Below are 19,863 nucleotides of genomic sequence, written 5' to 3'. Positions count from 1 at the left end.
TCATCTGATAACCGCACGAGACTCGTACTTTTTGTGCGGAAGATAAAAAAAAGGGGTCTTTTCTGTTTTGTTTTCCCCGACTTAAATATTTTTCTTTTACTACGTACAAGTACTGATGTAACAAGCGTTCTATTTAATAATTTTAATAGTATAGTTGCTGTGTTTTTTTTTTTTTTTTCGTGAATCTCGTGATTTACGGCCGACCCAAGCATACGAGTGATACGTCAATGACTCTGGACGTTTCAAGAATGGCGCTCACCTTTCGCGAGACGGTTCAGGATGAGGTCCTTGTGTTGTGCGGTATGAGGCTCAGGAAGCACCACAAGAAGATAGCAGCCACTCAGAGGTGACGGCGGTGGGTGTTGCTGCTGTTGCTGCTGCTGCTGTTGCTGAGTGGTTGCTTGCACCTGCACGTTACCGCCGGTGTTCGAAGATGCGCTCTGTTCGACATTTGTCGGTGTAGCACCCTCTTCTCCTCCACTACCTCCTCCTCCTCCTCCACCCTCCCCAGTGGGGTCCGTGGTACTCATTGCTGCAATAAATCGCTGAAGTGATTTTCTGCTTTCGCCACTGAGTCGGGTTATTTATTTAAGACTCAAAAGAATAATTATATTACAATCGCAATATCTAATCTATCAGACATGTTAACGATAATCAGTGATTAAAGTGTTTTAATACGTCTTTTTAAATCGCGGATAAGCACGAGAGAAATGGCACAATCTTTGTCACAACCGGGGCGAACTTTCTCCGTCTTTCCTTTATTCGCTTCAATTAGTTTAAACGCCGCTTTTATTTTATTTACCTCTCTGACAATAGTTTACTGTATGCATCATACACTTTGTTGGTTCTTAGAATATAAAATAACAATCTTGAGTTTTTACCAAAGAGCGAGATTATCTTGCATCACCTCGTATGGGAGTTCTGAGAAAAAGATATATGTATATTTAGTGGTCAATGGGGGGGGAGCTTTACGTTGGAAGTTAGTTTTAAACTTCTAGAGCCTAAACTCTTCATTAAAGATATATATATAGAAAAAAAAGATATATATGCATAAAAACGCTTTGATAGTCTGATGCAAGTAAATTTTCCAATCTCGCCGAGATGGTAATGAAGTATCGACTTAATGTTATTACGACTGCCACTTTTTATTAATAGATACAGATACGCCGGCACGCACAATGCTAATTGCAATTAACGCGTTTGACGCATTGTGATTAGCGAATGGCGATTAAAAACCGAAAGCTCTCCAGGCAGCGCGTGATTTACGTCGCTCATCATTACATTGGATTGTTCGTTCGAAAACCGCCCTTGCCGCGCCGTATTCTATACCGTTTTGTCGAACGAACTGTTCCGGACGTTTCATCTGCACTGCGTACGAAAGGGCCAAAATAGAAGAAGTGGTAAGGGTCGAGGAAAAAGAGAGCACGCGTACAAAGCGCCGGTTCCGCTTTATGTGCTCGCCTTTCTTTAGGTTTGAATCGTCGTTAATGTAATCCCGTTCCCTTTAAAGATGTTTTCGCAAAGCCGCAGTAGCATGCTCAGATATTGCTCTTCTAATCTCGCTTTTACGGTCGGCGACCGTATGTGTGCGTACCGGCAAGCTTTACGACGCGGACGAATCAATTGTTCAGTGTGGCGCTGAAAAAGCTTCCCGATACTGCTCTTTCAAAATTGCGTGTACCAGTACTCGCCAAAGCACTATGAAATATGTAATAACTGAAAATTTATTAATGCGAACTTGCATTATAAATGATTTGCGCGACTATAACGCGAAGTCAATTCTCAGACTTGAATCGTGATGTATCTATATTTATCGAAAAAAAATTCAGATAATATCTGACTTTTATATCTAGAAATTTTTTTTTTTTTTTTTTTTTCTACAACTTCAAGTAGTTTAGTTTTTTTCAGTTACATAGTTGCAAAAATTTCAATAGGAATTCACGGCAACTTATCCGGATTATTGGATATCAATACGTACGGAAGAAATACAAGTGGAAATGAAAAATCGAAGATCACGAAGAAGAAAGGTGGTGCACCGGTAGCTTGTGCATAGTTATATGTTGGATAGTATCGCACTACTAAACTCTTGTGCGGCTAAGCCGAATGTCGATGAGACCGTCGAAACCCTACGAGATGCTGAGCCTTTCCCAATAAAGGAAAAGTCAGTTTTCTCGGGAGAAGAGGACCTGAGAAGCCTCATGTGTGAGAAGCTCACACACAAGAAGAACGAAATGGAACTCTTCGTCAGAATTCGCGCGCGGATCCATAGTCGCTTATAGTCGCGCATACGCGGCGAGGGGTGAAATCGGGGGATCTTTTACGAGGATTTCTTGTGCTCCTCTCGACGAGTCGGCGCCGTCGGTCGTATCTCGTACGCACGCACGGCGAGCCGGCATTGCGCAGGATTTACACGAGCCCTCCGCGAGCGGAGCGCTACGAGCATATCCTAGCGGGCGCAGTGCGCAAGACGGGCACAATGCCGGATTGCCTCCGCGGATAGTCATGGTCAATAGTCTTAGATCATTGATCCACATTCCGCAGACACGGAGGGGACAGTCGAAAATAATATATATATATACATATTACGGCGGTCGACATGTCGATCGATTCCTCGCAACGATGCGTATCGATACGCAACGTCTTACGTCTTTCAGTCACACAAAAAGGTGACTATTCGACACGCGCTCCAACACAAGGAGATGTTACCTGTCATATGTCAGACACTGGCGGTCGATGGTCTCTGTTTTTCTTGACGATTATCTCCGTTGATTCTGTTTTTTTCCTCACAATCGAAGATAATTAATTTGAAAAATCGCGACACGACCGGCTAGAGAACGGGAATTTGACAGCAACCGCCCGGCGAAACTTTCGGAACGAAACCACCCCACTATCAGACCGTGACTGCAGTGCACCCCTTAGTAACAAGTCGCCCCCTCTCGCGGACTATTCCCGACGACGGCGGTGGCGGTATATGGTGGCGGCTGATAAAATCTATACGTCATCATATTATATCATTGCGCGAGAAGTTTCGGAAATTTCGTCAGAGTCCGCATATACCGCAATCCGTTTGTTAGGTGTCTGTCGAGTCTGTCCATCCCTTTCGTCGGGTGACCCGGTTAAATGGTCACCGACACGCAGAGGATTTCGATCGATTCAAAAGAGAACCTCCCGACCAAGTTTCAGAGCGAGTAACACTCACCTGATTACTCGTTACGTTCTCCAGCAATATTCCGAATGTCCCGAATTGAGGAAGGAATTCCCGACGAGCGAATTCCACGTTTTCGGATATCCTGAAGAGTCGTCGCTGACGGGCGAACGATGACGTCGCTCTTGATTGCCGCGGTGACGTCTTTTTCTCTCTCTCTCTCTCTCTCTCTCTCTCTCACTCTTTCTCGGAGGGGAGGCGAGTTGTCTGCTCTCTGTACGTCGGAAACGGCTCGTCTCCGTTGCCTCTTTGCAGCCTTCGTCCGCTCTCACTTTGTGAGACCCGGCGAGAGTCTTCCACCTCGTTCTCTTTGCCCGCCGCGAGACGCACTATGCGACACGCAGAAGACCGAAGTGATTGAGAACGGATGAGATTAAAGCGAGGTTGAGATTAAAGCGCGCGAGAGATAAAATACGGCGTGCGAGACGGAGTAACGGATGACAGATGAAAAATAGAACAGGAATGACAGTCGCGGACGGAACAACAAGAGAGGAAGGAAGTGGAGTGATTGCTCATAAGGAGTGACGTACGTGCGAATAAATACGTGTCAAGTATGTGTGCAAGTATGTATGTATGTGTACCGGAGCAAGTACTGCAAGCGAACGACGCCGGGTGTTCTGAAGACGGTAAGGGTTGCGAGCGAGCGAGGGAGAGAGAGAGAGACCCCCGGCGTAGAGAGATCTACGGCCTCCGACGGTGAACGACGACGTTCCGTTGTCTCCTCTCTGATGCGGAGACTTCCCCGTCGATGTTTAGGGTTAAATGAAGCACGAAATCCTTTTCTAACTATGACGAGGTTTTCTTGTTGCGACCGACGACGACAACGGCGGGCAACGGTGTGATGATGATTCACGGATAACGATGACGATTTCTCACAGTTAGCCTATTTGGCGACCCCTCGATTATCAAAGCTCGGCAGCAACACTCGCGTTGCGGGCTGCCGGCTCTCTGACGGGAGGACTCGCAGCGTTGCGGCCCCCTGCATCGGTGAGGAACCTCACCCTTCACCTCCCCGGCGAGACGCACCGACACCCCCACTAGTCGCGCGGCGCGATTGGTCGCTCGCGCAGCCGGGCCTACCGTCGTCGTCGCGCCGGTCTATACACCGTCAGGGACGACCACGCGTAGAACACTCTCCTGGGCGTACGCGCATCGAAGTCCGTCTGGGTGTCGCGCGAGTAATGGGGAAACTGCTGCGAGGTCCTTCTGATAAGGGGAAGGAGAACACAATAGGTCCGACCGTCAGGTTCACGCGGTGTAGCGCGGAAGAGTCGGCGAAAGAGAGCGATCTGCGACTTGTCGAAAATGACGTAACAGGATTGAGGAATCCCGTAAGGGTTTCCTTTTTGACAAAAGAATGAGGATCAGGGTGGGAAGAAGGGCAAGAATAATAATAGCAGAGATTGGAAACACACGCGCGCATGCAAAATCGGTAGATAGCACGCGTCTTTGATGACAAAGAGGTCAACTTGGTACACCCGGGTGTGCCCGGGACATTGTACCTAATGTCTTGAAAGTGGTCTTTTATAGGACTATAAAGTAGACGACACAGGCAATTATCGCGATCGTCGTTCAGTTTCAACCTATGGAAAAAGAGGATAATTGATTATATAACGGGTATGTGACGTAATTGAGAATTTACCGAGACCATTATATGTACATTGAAACGATCTGATCAAATTATCCTGCTTTTAATATTATTAGGCTATCGTGAATTCGAGATGAGATGTGACAATTAACTATAATTTGCTAGGATTAATAGTCACTTGGATGATTTTGCGGATGAAGGGCGAGTGATGCAATTAATGACGAGTGGAAACTGGGTGATGTATTATTCCGTCGGATTATATCGGTCAGAACAGGTTTTTGTTTTGTTGGACTATTTTGTATCGTCTCCGTAAGAATCTGTTAATTAATCTCTCGCTCAGCGTAACTCTTTCATTACAAAATAAAAAAAAAAAAACATGATGTATCTAAAGCCTGTAATCTATATCAAATGTTTATTTTACAAAAGATAATTAAAATCTGAAATGATTTATAGAGTTATCCCCCAGATACATCCAACGTGTGATTGACAGTTTAAGCTCAACAACTGGCACTTTAAAGACCTGTCAATTTTTTTTCAAGAGTGCCATCTAAAAAGACTTTAAAATAATGTTGTCATAAAAAATCCAAATTAATTCTACTATAATGTTAAAAACATTTTAACAACTGGAAAAATTCAATAGTGTCAATTATTGTGAGAAGATGCCAACTATGAGTTCGGTTACTTACATGCAGTTAGATTTTTGTCTGTTCACATTGTCTATAAAATTTATCATTTCAATATCGCTTTATATTACTTAAATGATTATAAATATTTACCGCTATCATACTGATGGACAATCTCGACAGTTTAAATAAATCTACGGTTCAATTTTTCTGGCTCTTTTCCGCTCGTCGACACAGTTCAGACTTCAGACGTCGCGAATTTATCGGTTTCCGAGAGAAATCAGACAGAAGCCGGAGGGGTCGAGTCGATATCCTCACGTCTTTCCGCGATAGCGTGACAAGACGGTGACCGTCGGTGGGGAAAGAGGAAAAGTTAAAGTTGCCATCCCCGTACTCGAAGAATTTCCTTCCGTTTCGATTCCAAAGCACGGCCGGAATAATGGATTTCGGCGAGAAATTGTTGCCGTAGCGCGCGCGAAACTTCGCTGATTCGCGCAAAGTTCCGACGTTTCTTACGATCTCGCATCAGTCATCGGAAGGTCGATGCAAGAAAAAGCATAGTTTTTTTTCTCAAACTTTAAGTTTTTTCTTTCGATATATTTCAAATCATTTTGTTTGTCTTTTTTCTTTTCTTTCAATAAACGCCACCGTCTGTTTTGAATTCTAAACACTGTTCGCTGTTTTTTTTTCGACGAAAACAAAACGACATACATATCGTATACTCACGCCAATATCGTAGCAAAATCGACATACATGCGTGAGCAATGGATAGACTTTACTCACGATCCACGTCTAATTAATTGCACATTCGTGCCGGTTGATTAATGAAAGATTTCGCGCTACGTTGACTTTACTAAACAGTCCATTAGAGGTGCGTTTCACGGGATCCTGTGATCCCGCGTGATGATATCAATTCCAAAAGGACCTCGCCTGGAAGACCGGCTCTCTCATGCAAATTTAAGACCTCGATCATAATGGGGAGCACGTTGTTTATGCGACCTAACCTGTCGCTACGTAGGTACGCAAAATAACGGCCGTCACGTATAAAAAAATCTAATCGATAATGGTATATTAAAAACTGCAAAATACGAGGAACGCAATAAAACGATTTATTCGAGTCATGCTCATTTGTCGCATTGCAGTGAGGAATGTGCATAGTGCGATCTCCCAACGCGCTTGAGCAAGTGATAAAACAAAAAATATCGTTTTATTATCGACGTAAAAATATAACACATTGCACTATTGGCTGGTGATAATTTGATACGATACATCAGGTAACAATGACAAAAACTCATTTCCGAGAATAGAAACAATTTTCTAATTTTCTGTCTTAAAAGAAGACCGACCTCAGTCATCACCGACTAAGATATATTAATATTTATATACCTATTAGTATCACATTACTTGTTTTTTCATTTTTTTTATTTTATAATGTTTTATTTTTTATATCTTCCATTTTTTCTCTTTCAATCAATTTCTCGTTACATGCGCGTTTTTTGTCGTATATAGTTCCAGTAAAATTCTACAAGATTCTGTTGTTTGATCTACAACCGTAAAAACTTTACGAAGTAAGATAAGCTATAATTTTCCACCTAAAAATTTTTTCTCGGCGTAAAGCTCGGGAACAAAACTGAATATCCAAGTGTCTCGCAGGAACTTTCGTGCAGTTTTGCAGAAACGAGGACGTGACTGCGATATTAATGCGTCTATTCACTCAGGCTCGCTTATAATACTTCCTGACGCAGCCGAAACGCCGCTGCCGCCCTCTTCTACCAGCTTGTTCGGAAGAAGCGTTCTGATGTAACGAAGGCGGACGAACGAGAGCGTAATGAAGCCACCGTGTATAATTGACTCTAATCGGTTTTCAATCATCTGGAGCGTTACATCGCGCTCCGGAACGGAGCACGAAAATTGTAACTGCAAGTGGCGTGTTACAGAAGTCGCACGATACCGTAATTATGAGTCCGTAAGATAATGGAAATTAGAAATGCAAAAACAAAAACAAGAACACACAGGATGTGCCGGAATCTGAACGCAAACAATATCTTTAATAAAGAAGTGGAATTACGCTATTTGCGTTTCTCTTACGCGAGAACGGTTTCTAGTTTATTCTGATTACAGTCCGACTCTTTTGCTAAGATAAAAAAAAAAAAAAAAAAAAACTATTTAAAAACCGATGCGATGCAAAGCGACAAACGCATTAAGAAAAGCAGAGTACGGTCGTACTTTTCAACGCGTTACTGCGTTCTCGCTTCGTGGGAAACGTTCGTATCGCTACCAAAAGTTACGAAGACGAAGTTGTATTTGTTCTTCTCTTCCCGAGAATGACAGATCTCTTTCTAGGGTTTGCATTAAACTTCCTTTTAACCTTAGAGCACTAAAGAAGAAGTACTCTGGCAATAGGTACTTCGTAAGGTTGCGCGAGCACGTGTCTCGCTTTTAAAAAGAGGATTAATACATATTTTATTGAGACATACACTCTCCGGATGGCTCTATAGACAAGATTACGTAGATACGCTTTTAATCTTTTTCTATAAAACTAACTTGGAAAAATCGTACGTTACCGTGAGAGGGAGATCGCAAACGACGTCAAATTAGCATTAAACGCGCAAGGATGTACCGACCATAATTGTATTTTCATAAGACACGTACCAACTTCCGTAATGAGTTTATAATTCATGCATACATATTATACAAGTTCGAGACTAATTCAAAAGTTCGCCTAATTAAAGGGGCACGACCAGGCTTTCGAAGCAACCGTAAGTTTTTTGCGACAAAGCAGTTGTCAATTTTTGCATTTTAAATTATAAACTACTTTTTATAATAATATATATATTATAATATATACACTAACAATATATCATGTGCTTTATTTGACAACATCTTTGCGCGGCAACATCTTTGTTTAATGACTGTTAATTATCTCAAAATTCTATTGATTTTGATTTATTTTTCCACGCGTTTGACAAGACGCGATTGTGAAACTGCATTTAAGCTAAGTTGCACGAGCGGCGGTAGTGATTATGTATGCGAGATCTATGAATTGCTAATTGCATCTGTGCTACTCTGGTTTAACTGTATTTTCAGACGGCATTTGATACGGTATTCGCGATAGCGAGTAACACTCCCGCAACTCCGGAGAGATGAAACGTCACCGAAACGAATGTAATTTACATCTGTTTTTCTCGTCTGTCTTTCTCTTTCTCTCTCTCTTTGTCTCTCGTTCACCCAGAATCCCATGGATTTACATCGAGCTACCGCCCCGACGCTGATGCGACGAGACTCCGCGTCAGCGTAGCGTCGCGTCACGATTAAAGTGTCCTCGTGCGGCACGATCGCGGTCGCCGATTTATCGACCCGCCGAATAGTTTCGATTGCCGCAGTGCATCCCGCGATTCCCAGTGCCGTAATGCCGAGTGCGCTGAGAACGTAAAAAAATGCAATCAAAAACGCAAAACAATCCGCTTGCTTGCGAACACACGCAAAAGTTGCAAAATCCTGCTCTGGTTCTACAATATTTTGTGAAAAGCAAGTTTTATTTTAAAATAAGATTTTTGCCTATCTTAAAATTTAAGCAAAGCGTTGAAGTTTTATAACACTCTCTTTTTGCTTGAAGTTTATTTTTATATCGCTTTGATGTATTTTATGTAAATTCTGTATAGAAGATGTAAATGTGTTATGTGTGAAAAGTACATGTACAGATCTGCAAAATGTCTACATAAATATACTGACATGATATATGACTGCAATTCAAAGCAAATATATATATATATATATATCCTTTCGTAAGAATGTAAACTTGCAAAAATATTTATCTAAAGTTCTCTCGTTAATATCGTTAAACTTTTCACTTTGTATATAAACTGTCCGATTATAATATAATTTCGCAAAAATCAGTCTTCTTGAAAATTCTAAAAATAGTAGTAGTCGTGCACGTAACAAGGTAGTCAGGGCGTGGGCGGCGGTTTTTACGATCCTGGTTATACTGCGCGGTGCTAGTATTGACCGGCGCCCCTTACTAACCGTGTTGAGAACATCAGAAACCGAAGTATAGCAACCCCTTTGCGCCTTTCTCTTCTTCCCCGAAGCTCGATCTTCCTTCACGCTCCGCATCCCCCTTACATTTACATCCACAACTTATGTATATCCACGCACCTGTGTTCTCGTGGCGCGACTATATAATTTGGTGCTTGAATTTAATGAGGATAGTTTCAGCCGATATGGAAAATCTCGCATGAAAATTGAAATTTTAATGAAAATATCGAGACACGTTTATTTTCAGTCTTTGAATAATGATCAATAAATTACACGAGGGTAAATTCTGTTTTAATTGAATTTTCTTCCATTTTTAAGACCGAAATTGTACTTGATATGTTCACTGGCAAAAATTAAAAAAAAAGTATCACGCAAAAGTGCGCCCGGAGAAAATTATCTCTGTTTTTCACTCAAAATATACGTAACGCTGATAGTCTATATTGATAATTGCAGGTGCTTGCGCACCTGCATTTCGCGAGCAAGCAAACAAGCAAAGCTTAAAATAGGAAAATATCGCGGTGACTTTGCTGTATCCGTGACGTTGCATCCGCGGAATTGATTACAATCGTGTGATGCGCATTTTTCACCAGACGGAGCAACGATAATACCGTTAACGACATCAATTTCCGCGGGATTATCAGAGCAAATGATTTTAATTAATACGCGATCGTCGTCAAGAGAGAAAACTCTCATGAGATATCTGCATACATCTCTTTTGCTTTGCACGAGAGAAGCGCTTTGGAGAACGAGCTCGGCGCTCGTTGCGCACCGAAATTTATTACGATCGCGTGATTACAAGACGGTCCACGTTAATTGCGCGCATCGAACACCCCCTCTGATTTCCACCTCACTGACGATAACTGGAAGGAGGTGTACCATTACGTAAAGGTCAGCTCAATTCCACGTGAAAAACGAGCGAATCGATTCGCGCGCATCGGGTGCAACGTTCTCGCGTATTTTATAGGCAAGGGTAAACTAGTCGCGGTCTTATTTCCTTTCGCGTCATTTGTTTTCGTCGATTTCATACAAACTTTGTGCCGTCGTAATTTTCTAAGGTGCGCGCGAATTCCCTGGCAATTTTTCATGCAATAATCCAGATGAAAGATATAGATTCGAAACTTGCACAAACAAGTAGCAAAAATACAAGACGCGATTCTATCGCGTCTTATCAACGACTACCGGTTCGCGATGCAATGCGGTCCGTCCGAGCGAGTCGGCTCAATAATTATCGCTTACACCTCGCGGTACTGTTACCAGCTTCCAGTGTATCTTGAGGGTATATTTGTTCCCATCCGTGTACAATATCTCCCTGTCGCTCTTATTACACTAAGCGGATTATCCGCCACGCTCCGTCAAATCGAATACGGAATTTCACCGATAAATTGCGAAGGTCCGCGCGCGGATATTAAAGTTCGATGCAGATCTGAGTAATCGGGTGTCAAGGTGAAATTAAACCGGAGTTCTGTTAACAGTGAAATCGTGTAATTCCAATTTAAACAAACGCTGTTGCGCAAATTAGATGCGAAACAATTTTAAAATTACTAAGATAAAATTACTAAGTAAGATTATATTTTATTTTAGAATGTTAAATATTCCGATATTTCCGTCGTTATTTTTAGCTCAACATTAAATTAGTTCGCATAAAATAAGAGACTGTTAGCGCCGTTCTATATTGGCGCTATATTGGCATCCGTGTACGTGGTTTATTGGAAACGAATTAAAAATCTCGGCCTGAGACGGCACGTTTCTCTTTACTCTCGGATGGAAAATTAAATTATTTTCTACATCCAAGAAAAAGGTGAATATTCCTATATATAGAATTCCAAGTATCGTTTGCGCGTGTCTCGGTGCTGATAATAATGCGTGATTTCAACGCTATGACGATCGCTGATCGCGATGGAGACCAAAGAGCCGAGAATTAAGCGCGCATGTACTGTGCTGCATTTCAGCGATATGCGGACAATATACAAATTGTTCTAAAGACAAACATGACACATTTGAAATCTCATTATCACGGATATTATTCTGTCAAATCAAAATGCGAAATAAAGATATTAGAATAGGAAATCAAGCCCAGTTAGTTAGCGCTCTTTTATTTTGACTGGCATTTGTTGATTTTTTCTCGTTGTGTTAACATTTTTTTGTTTATAATTTTAATTGGTTTTTACTTGACGTAGACTTAAATTAAATTTTTTGGGAATATTGTTTTAAAATCTGTAAGTTGACACTTTTGAGAAAACAATTAACAGGTATTTAAAATGCCAATCATTTGGGTGTTTCATCTCACATACAATTTATCTTTTAAAAGTGAGTTGCGTAAAGCGGAAGAGCAGATTAAGTTTGTTAAAGTACAAAATAATTAAGACACTACCGAGCGGCGACACAACAAACGCTGTTGACTTTTTATTAAAATTCTTGTATATAGCGCGCGCATTTTACTCAAAAGAACTTTTACGATGCAAAAACAAGCAAAACGGTATTGTCGTCCAGCATAATTGGAAGCACAAATCGTTTTTCAAGACTTCCTTTCACGCGCGAACGTATTTGAAATGCTTAACACTCGGAGATCGCGAAGAGAAAGGAAAAAGACAGAGAGAGAGAGAGAGAGAGAGAGAGAGAGAGAGAGAGAGAGAGAGAGAGAGAGAGATGCTCCGTAATTAAAATCTCTAATTAAAGACTTCGTGACCGACGGCCGTCTGGCGAGGCGTAGCAAGACACGACGTGGCTTCGACCGTTCGACAATGCCGTGTTCGGTAATACATATGCTTATTAAGAATACCACAGGCGTATAGTTGCGTGGCGGTCGTTATTGCACGGTTCGATTCGTCCGCTCCGCTTTGCACCTCTCGGCGTGCATTCAAGTGACGCGATGCGTCCATTAGTTGTAACGCTCGTGGTCCCGCATCCGCCTTTCCTGCCTCTTTGATCCTCGTATTTAACTCGTTTGCGATAAAGCGCGATAAAGCGTGTTCATCTTCACGTGTCTCGCGAGACTTCTCGCGCACAGGTGCACACCGGACGTAGACCGCGTCTAATTGCACGATTCGCCGATATCGAACACAAACTGGACTCGGTGACTTTAGCGAAGCTATACAAAAACTTCCAACAAACGTACATCGATAAGGGTATCAGTGTATTTTATCTTTTCGAAGAGTTTTGTCGATATACAGTACAGAGATACAACAGAGGAAATGTGTGTCAGAGTCATGGTAGCGGAATGTTAATTTAAAAAAAAAGATATGCCGTATCAAACGTCAGAACATTTATCTGCAAGTTTTGAGTTCAGAGTGGTTCTCAAAAAAAACACGTTTAAACGCTTTTAATTCCTAAGTAATTATATACGCGAGGTTTATTTAATTTACGTAAAAAACTTTGACAATTGCTTATTCTTCCGATGAATTCTTCCTTGTTGGAACTCACTCTTCTCTCGAGCCACGTCAATTAATTGACGTAGTTTTTTTTTCACGTCTCTCTCAATTATCGGTTAGAAAGTAGACATTTCTATTTTGCGGTAGCGCTGATTAAAATGTCTGTACGACGGTGGATAAAATTATCAAGTTCGTGTTCGGTATTAAATGCGGCAATTTATTGTACGTTTCAACTCGGCGGACGTGCAAGCACGCATTCGGCGCGCAAATGGTTTCGCGATAGAGAAAGAGCAGCTTGTGCGCGCGGGGATCAAAACGAACGTGTTTGCAACGTACGTACGTGCGTTCAAAGCGAGACGTGAATCGACTGTCGATACGAGTGCGAGAGCGATTTATATAGTAAATAAAAATCGTAGAAAACACCGAAAATTCATATTTTCCGCACAACGGTATGTAAAATGTACGAGTGACACTGACAAAAGCCGGCAATAAAAAATACGTTCCTCGTTGAATTGCAGCGTGTCCGGAGCTGGTAAAAACCAAACCGTGGAGATATACGAGAAAGAAAAATGACAGGTCTATACGCGTGCGCGGGAGAGAGCGAAAAAAATATATTGTACGCCGGCAATAATTTTGCAATTTGTAATAACAAACTGTCGTAAATTTTTGGGAGCAGATATTTTAATATCCGGATCTCGCATAATGTTATATAAAATAAATCAGAAGAATGAATCGCGAAGTTGGAAAATATAGTCTCTTTGCGATCGATCTCGTCTCTCTGTTGTGCAGAATTTATTATAAAATATTTCAAAAACTTGTGATTAAAAATATTCCAACTAAAAAAATCAATAAAGCGGGACAAATATCGTGCGCAGAATATAATCGCCAAGAACAAACAGAGATGAAGATTTACTAAAGAGGGTAGAAGCTGGGGCGTTTACGAGGCGCCACGACGACGGCGCCTCATCGATCTGACTAGCCGAATACCGCAGCCACTTACGATATACACTGACTGTATGCCACCGCCATAGGAAATCCACATATCTGCAGAACAAGAGAGAGAGAGAGAGAGAGAGAGAGAGAGAGACCGCCAGACGCTAAACTGCCAAAGGACATGCCACACGTGAGATGTTCGTGACGTGTGTGCGGACGTCTTGATATCCGCGTGCGGTTACATCCTTCAAGCTCCGAAGAGTCGACCTGTCAACTATCAAATTGACAGAGTTGTTGATTGTGGCGAAGATAAGCAAAGCTCGCTCCATATCGATACGATACACATGCCACCAAGATACACGGAAAGTCGGTTTTTTATAACGACAATTATATTTTTTAAATCTACGTCCGTTTCTGAAGCTTGTTCACAAACGTTTTTCAGTAATGCATTTCTTGCGCATCCGAACCGCGCCCGTTTGTCGAATTGAAAGCACGTCATTTTTATAAACATGAAGACTGACACGCGATATATCGGTTAAACGCGGTATATCGATCGCGCTTGTCCGCCAAGCCAAAATGCATTCGGAGAGTTCTATGCAGCCGTCCGTCGCGTGTTACATTCGATAAAAAATAGCAGAATGGCCGACATTTCGCGTGTCTCTTATTACACACGAAAAAATTCCAACATGATAAGCGCACCTATTATAATGCGACCCGAGAGAGCTGTGACACACAAAGTAGGATAAAATATTTTAAAAAATTTTAAATATATTTCTGATTGTCATAGCTATTTAAACAGATTATTCTCAATATAATGTAAACAATGTTATATTCGTTAACAATATGACAGCTTTGAAAATAGAAGAAGAAGAGCGATATTTTTCTCAAGTATTGACCGAGTTGTTTTCACTATATATATATTCCCGTGAGTTCCCCTTTGGTCACCTTTTACGACACACCGAGGAAACAATATATAATCTTCTCCCCATCCACAGAGGAGAAATAATAATAATAAATATCCATGTTTTTTATTTTTTTTGATATTATGCAAGCTTGAGCTTGGAAGTTTGAAATGAAAACCACTGGCGTGATCAAAAGACATATCGTGAAAAGCATTCCATTAACATTTTTTGTTTAGGTTCTCCTGGTAGATCGCTTTAAATAATGAACATTTGGGCAGTCTCCGCCGTAGAGCTGGCGCACTTGTCCTTTATCTTGCTCTGTGTCTTGATTAATTGCGATTCGGCATGTGCTACCGAATTAGTTTGCCAAGAAATATAGGATACTACGGGCAGTATTCGTAGTCCGGTCTTATATTTAAGATCGCGTCTTAAATTCATGGTCAGATGCTCCGTGATCGATAGAACGACATCTTGAAATGAAGACGATCTTAAAACCGCAAGATAAATTAAATTAAAGATCGCGGACTATGAATACCAAATACCTATGTGTGAATTACTCGTTTAGTTCTCTTTTCTCTCTCGCGTTCTTCGGCAATTTAACATCTCGCGTATAAATAAATTCCTGCATCTTATCTTTCCGCATCGGGACAATTTTAGTTATTTATCTCTATCGCAATGTCGACGCAAAATCCACAATAATCGCTTTTCTAATCGGCGTACGTTCTGTAATAGTCGTATTTATTCCCCCGGCGCAATCCTCACGCTTTACACCTTGCATGACGATATAATTGCTCTCGTTATTTCCACGCATGTAACTCTCGAAGTTGAAACGTTTATAATAAAAGCGGTAAACTCTAAAAGATACATGTTACGTTCTCACGCGATATTTGTGTAATTGTTCTTTATGCGTATCTTTATTCTTTACGTGTTTATTCACAAGCGCGTGTACTCATGAGACACAGATGAGATCGCAATTTGCTCTGGAGAATTTGCAACTCTCCTACGAGATAGCGTAAACCATTGCAATTCGGCATTGACATGCTCGCGTCGGTTTCTCGCTCGCAGTTCTCGCGCGAAAAAAGCGCATGATCTGGCGAACGCCACCGGCCAGAAGCTGGCGCTGAACAAGCAGGACCAGACGCAACACCAACCAACTCGCTCACCTGAGCGCCGGATCTCGTGCAAGCAAGTATTGCTCAACAGGTTATTTCCTACCACGGCTTTCTAAATATAAGTCCAACCAAGTCTAACTATCCAGCCAATGACGTCACGTCTATATACTAGTCTGCGTTGACGGTTCTCAAACTCTCTCCGTTGTGAATAGTTCTCGCAAAATTATTCGCGCTAATAAAACAAATCGAACAACTATTTCTCCGCGTGTGACTTTCGTTTTGTTTTTCTTGATTATATACTTGTATTGTTGTCTTTTCTCAGTTTTTTCTTTTGTTATCTCGACACAGAAGATTCGTACAATGTAAACCGCAAGATCGATTTGTATGAGAAATACGCGTATTTCTCATTTTTATGACCGCCTAGTAATAATCTCCTCTCGAGTTGCAATCAGTCAGCATGACCCGGTCGCCACATCATGAAACGTGTGAGAAATATGCCGCGCCAACACGGCCCCGCTCTTCTCACTTTCATACTAGCCTAGTAATAATCTCTCGACTTGCACCACTCGTGACGACCAGGACTTGGTCGCCATATCAGTGAAACGTATGAGAAATATGCCGCGCCGACGCGCACCACTTCTCACCTTCATGCTTGCTTAGTACAATCTCTCGTCTTTGCGTCGCTCGTGACAATCAGAACTCGGCCGTTACATCAGTGAAGCGTACATGAGAAATATGTCGTGCCGGGGGGCGCGCATTTCTCATCTTTATGATCGCCTAGTAATAATCTCCTCTCGACTTGCATCAGTCAGAGACGTGTAAAGCTTCACGTCGCAGACGTGTCAATGGCCAGTATTCATAGTCGAATATAATATTTAACATCGTCTTAAGTTCATCTTCTGTAGCCAATAAAATGACCGATACAGCATTTTAAGACGATCTCAAATATAAGATCAAGATCATGAATACGTCTTGCATAAATTGCTATCTTTTTGGATTTATTGTGTACAGTTCTAATTTAGAATACAACGTACGTATTATAAATTATTGTAATGCACAAGTTTGTAACGATGAATATATAGAAGAAAAGGCAGTAAACCCTTTATTTTACGGCATAGGACATATCTTTCGTAGTTTTACGGAAGATCGAAATTTGTAATCCAATTATAAACCGTAAATGATCAAAAGCAAAAACCATTTTAGCAAAATAATCCACAAATATTTTTTATCTAGAATTTAAGGAAAAAACGACAACAATAATTTATCGGAAATTTTACTGTTTTTTTATTTTTATTTTATTTTCTATCTAAATTAGATTCCTACATAAAGGGAATCGAAGAGAAATAAGCACACGATTTCGGTAGAGAATTTTGTTACACGTTTCGCATACATTCCCGACGAACGAGTATCCCGCAGAGAAAGCGAACAGTAACGGTATATACTGGTCTACATGTATATAGCACATCACGTGAGCGCGTATAACACGTTGTGCGAATTTGCGAATAACTTCTTTGCCGGAGATGCTACCTTGCTACAAGGTTCGCCAATTCGAAGGCCCGACAGTATTCCGTACCTTTCCTTCGCACGTCGTTCGCGCAAAACGTCTCGCGCGCCGGTGTCCAAACGACGCCGACGACGACAAGAACACTCTCGATCGGTCCGCGTCATGAGACGAAAATAATTACACGGTGCGCGAATGTGTGCAATGATGTGTCACGAGGAGTCGACAGAAGTTCACGTTGGTCGATACCTGACGCGACCAAGAACTTTTTTTGCGACTATTTCTATCGCCTTATTATTATAAATAATTATCATTCTTACTGTTCAATTTTTACGTATAAAATAATAACATTGTAGAAAAACATTATCAAATGAACTAAAAATCATTTTTTATCGTTCTTAAATAATGAATATTCAGTGTAATGTTACCATTGCGATTTGTCGCAGGTACGCGCGAATTAGTAGACACACGCTAATGGTGACGTAAGACGATGTGTGATGCAGCATGTTCCGTCGGAGCATTGAGCTCTCAAGTAAGTACATAAGTTTACTTATCAGGGGAGTAGATTCGCGTGGAAGACGGATGCGATACCGACGGTTTTCTAGTGTCCGCAGAAGTGAGCGGCAACTAAATCGTATGCGTATCAGGAAAGCACGTTCGTGCAGAGGATATGGAGATCATTCAATCTCTCACTCTCACATCAGTTCCGATATTATATAATCGCGACGGCGCGTAACACTGACAATGAGATATCGTCGATATGTAATTCTTTGCGTAGATACGGTAAAAATTAATCGCGTGTGACAGAAATAATGAAAATGAATAAAAAACTAACAAAAATTAAATATTAGATATAAATAAAAGTATAAGACACATATACATATAATGTAATAATAATACACATATGTACGTTTAATATATTAAATTGCTAGTTTTTTTTATCTAGGAGACAAGTCAGAACAGTCGCCGAGACATTTATAATATTGAACACATGAACTTTCGCGTCGATACGCGCATTGTATGCTCGTCGGCGAGTAACAGTGCGAAACAATCGCGCGAGATTCTTTCGTCGCGCGCGTCTCGTGCGTGAGAAAAAAAGGTGAATTTTTATTAAAACACATCGATCTCTGACCCTGCTTTCATAAGACAGCGACTTCCCCATAAATCTGATCTCCTAGTAACATTGACTGGATAACTTTAGTCAAGTGTGACCATCCAGATAAGTGCTGTTAGAAAAATAATCATCGAAATAGCGCATCGCAAATCATCGAGAGTACATATATTCTCGCGCATTTCTCCCGTTTACTTCTCGGGCAATTTAATCAATTACAAGTGTCACGTCACGTTGCACTGTAAAATTGCACGCGATTCAATGCGTCACACGATATTCGGGACGACACAATCTCGCTGTTTTTTCGAACAAAAATATATATAAGCGCACTGTATTTCTAAAACATCTTGCAAAATAAATCTTGAGATACGTAGAATGTAATCTCTTTTGTATATAGTAGAAATTTTCTGTACATAAGATTGTAAAATGCGTGCAGTTGTGTAAGGCGATTTGTTTTTACGTTAAATGATAAAAAAATTGATTATTTTTTATTATGCGTGATGTACGTAAACAATTTAAACATAATTGTATCTATTAAAAATATACATTATATTATATATATATACATATATATATATATATTTTATATATTAAAATATATATATATATATTTTATATATTAAAATATATATATATATATTTTATTATTTAAATTTATTTTAAATATATATATACGGTAATAAGAGTTTTGTGCGTGTACAATGATATTTGTATAAGATACTTTTACTTATTTTATCATGTATAATATTATATATATTATATATATTATATACACACATTTGCGTTTATATTTTATATAAAATTAGTAAAATATATTATATATCTATTTTTTATGCGTATAGTAATTACATGATTGACTAAGATTCTACCAATGAAGCTGCCATTTCGCATGTTTTGCACATTTCTTTGGATATTTCGTTAAACCTGCCAAAATTATACAAGCTTTTCCCTGAAAATTTTTATATATCGAAGCAGGAGAACAGAAATTTACTAAAGTCGCGTGATATCGATCCAAATAATTTCGTGGTCACCTCTTCCATTAAAAAAAAAAGAAAAAATTACATCAACTAGAATATAAAAAATATCCTCTCTTTCTTCGTCTCTGTCTAATTTTAAATGTAGCCATGTGCTTAGACAATCTCTTAAAAACAACAAAACAAACAAACAGACAATAACACATAAACACACAACGTGTGTAATTTACATGTACATTAATTCATAACGCGTTAAATAAAATTTAAATAACATGCGTGTTTGTTTTCCCAGGTGTGGAGATTACAATCGCGACAATCGAAACATAAACATTATTAACAAATGTAGTTTTAAATAAATTGTCTATTGCGACTGTTGTAAAAACAATACAAATTTTTGTCATAAATTCGCAATTAAAAGTAAAAACTGATACTGAGAAGAATTTCATCACGTAACGCACACGCGATGGTTGTTTCTTATGGGCTATACGTTTAAACTGTTTCTTTCTACAAC

The 19,863-nt window shown here is 40.3% G+C and overlaps 1 protein-coding gene across 3 annotated transcripts in view; it reads right to left on the bottom strand.

Moving 5' to 3' along the window:
• Positions 1–4,134, bottom strand: part of LOC109860944 (microtubule-associated protein futsch) — a 45,170-nt gene extending 41,036 nt beyond the window's left edge. Inside the window, exons 1-3 of one of the 3 annotated variants that reach the window (XM_020440385.1) lie at positions 3,787–4,134; positions 3,200–3,534; positions 260–532 (exon numbers count right to left, since the gene is read on the bottom strand). In XM_020440385.1, the coding sequence (XP_020295974.1) occupies positions 260–530 (271 nt within the window). In that variant the 5' untranslated portion in view covers positions 531–532; positions 3,200–3,534; positions 3,787–4,134. Of the gene's footprint in view, positions 1–259; positions 533–2,706; positions 2,821–3,199 lie in introns of those variants that run through there. The other 2 variants (XM_020440378.1, XM_020440375.1) reach the window with 2 other exon arrangements.
• Positions 4,135–19,863: the final 15,729 nt, after the last annotated feature.

This window comes from Pseudomyrmex gracilis, unplaced genomic scaffold, assembly GCF_002006095.1.
Source record: "Pseudomyrmex gracilis isolate BER0280 unplaced genomic scaffold, ASM200609v1 scaffold_8, whole genome shotgun sequence".
NCBI lineage: Eukaryota > Metazoa > Arthropoda > Insecta > Hymenoptera > Formicidae > Pseudomyrmex > Pseudomyrmex gracilis.
Note: the sequence above shows the minus strand (reverse complement) of the source record. Positions and strands in the feature narration are given on the sequence as shown.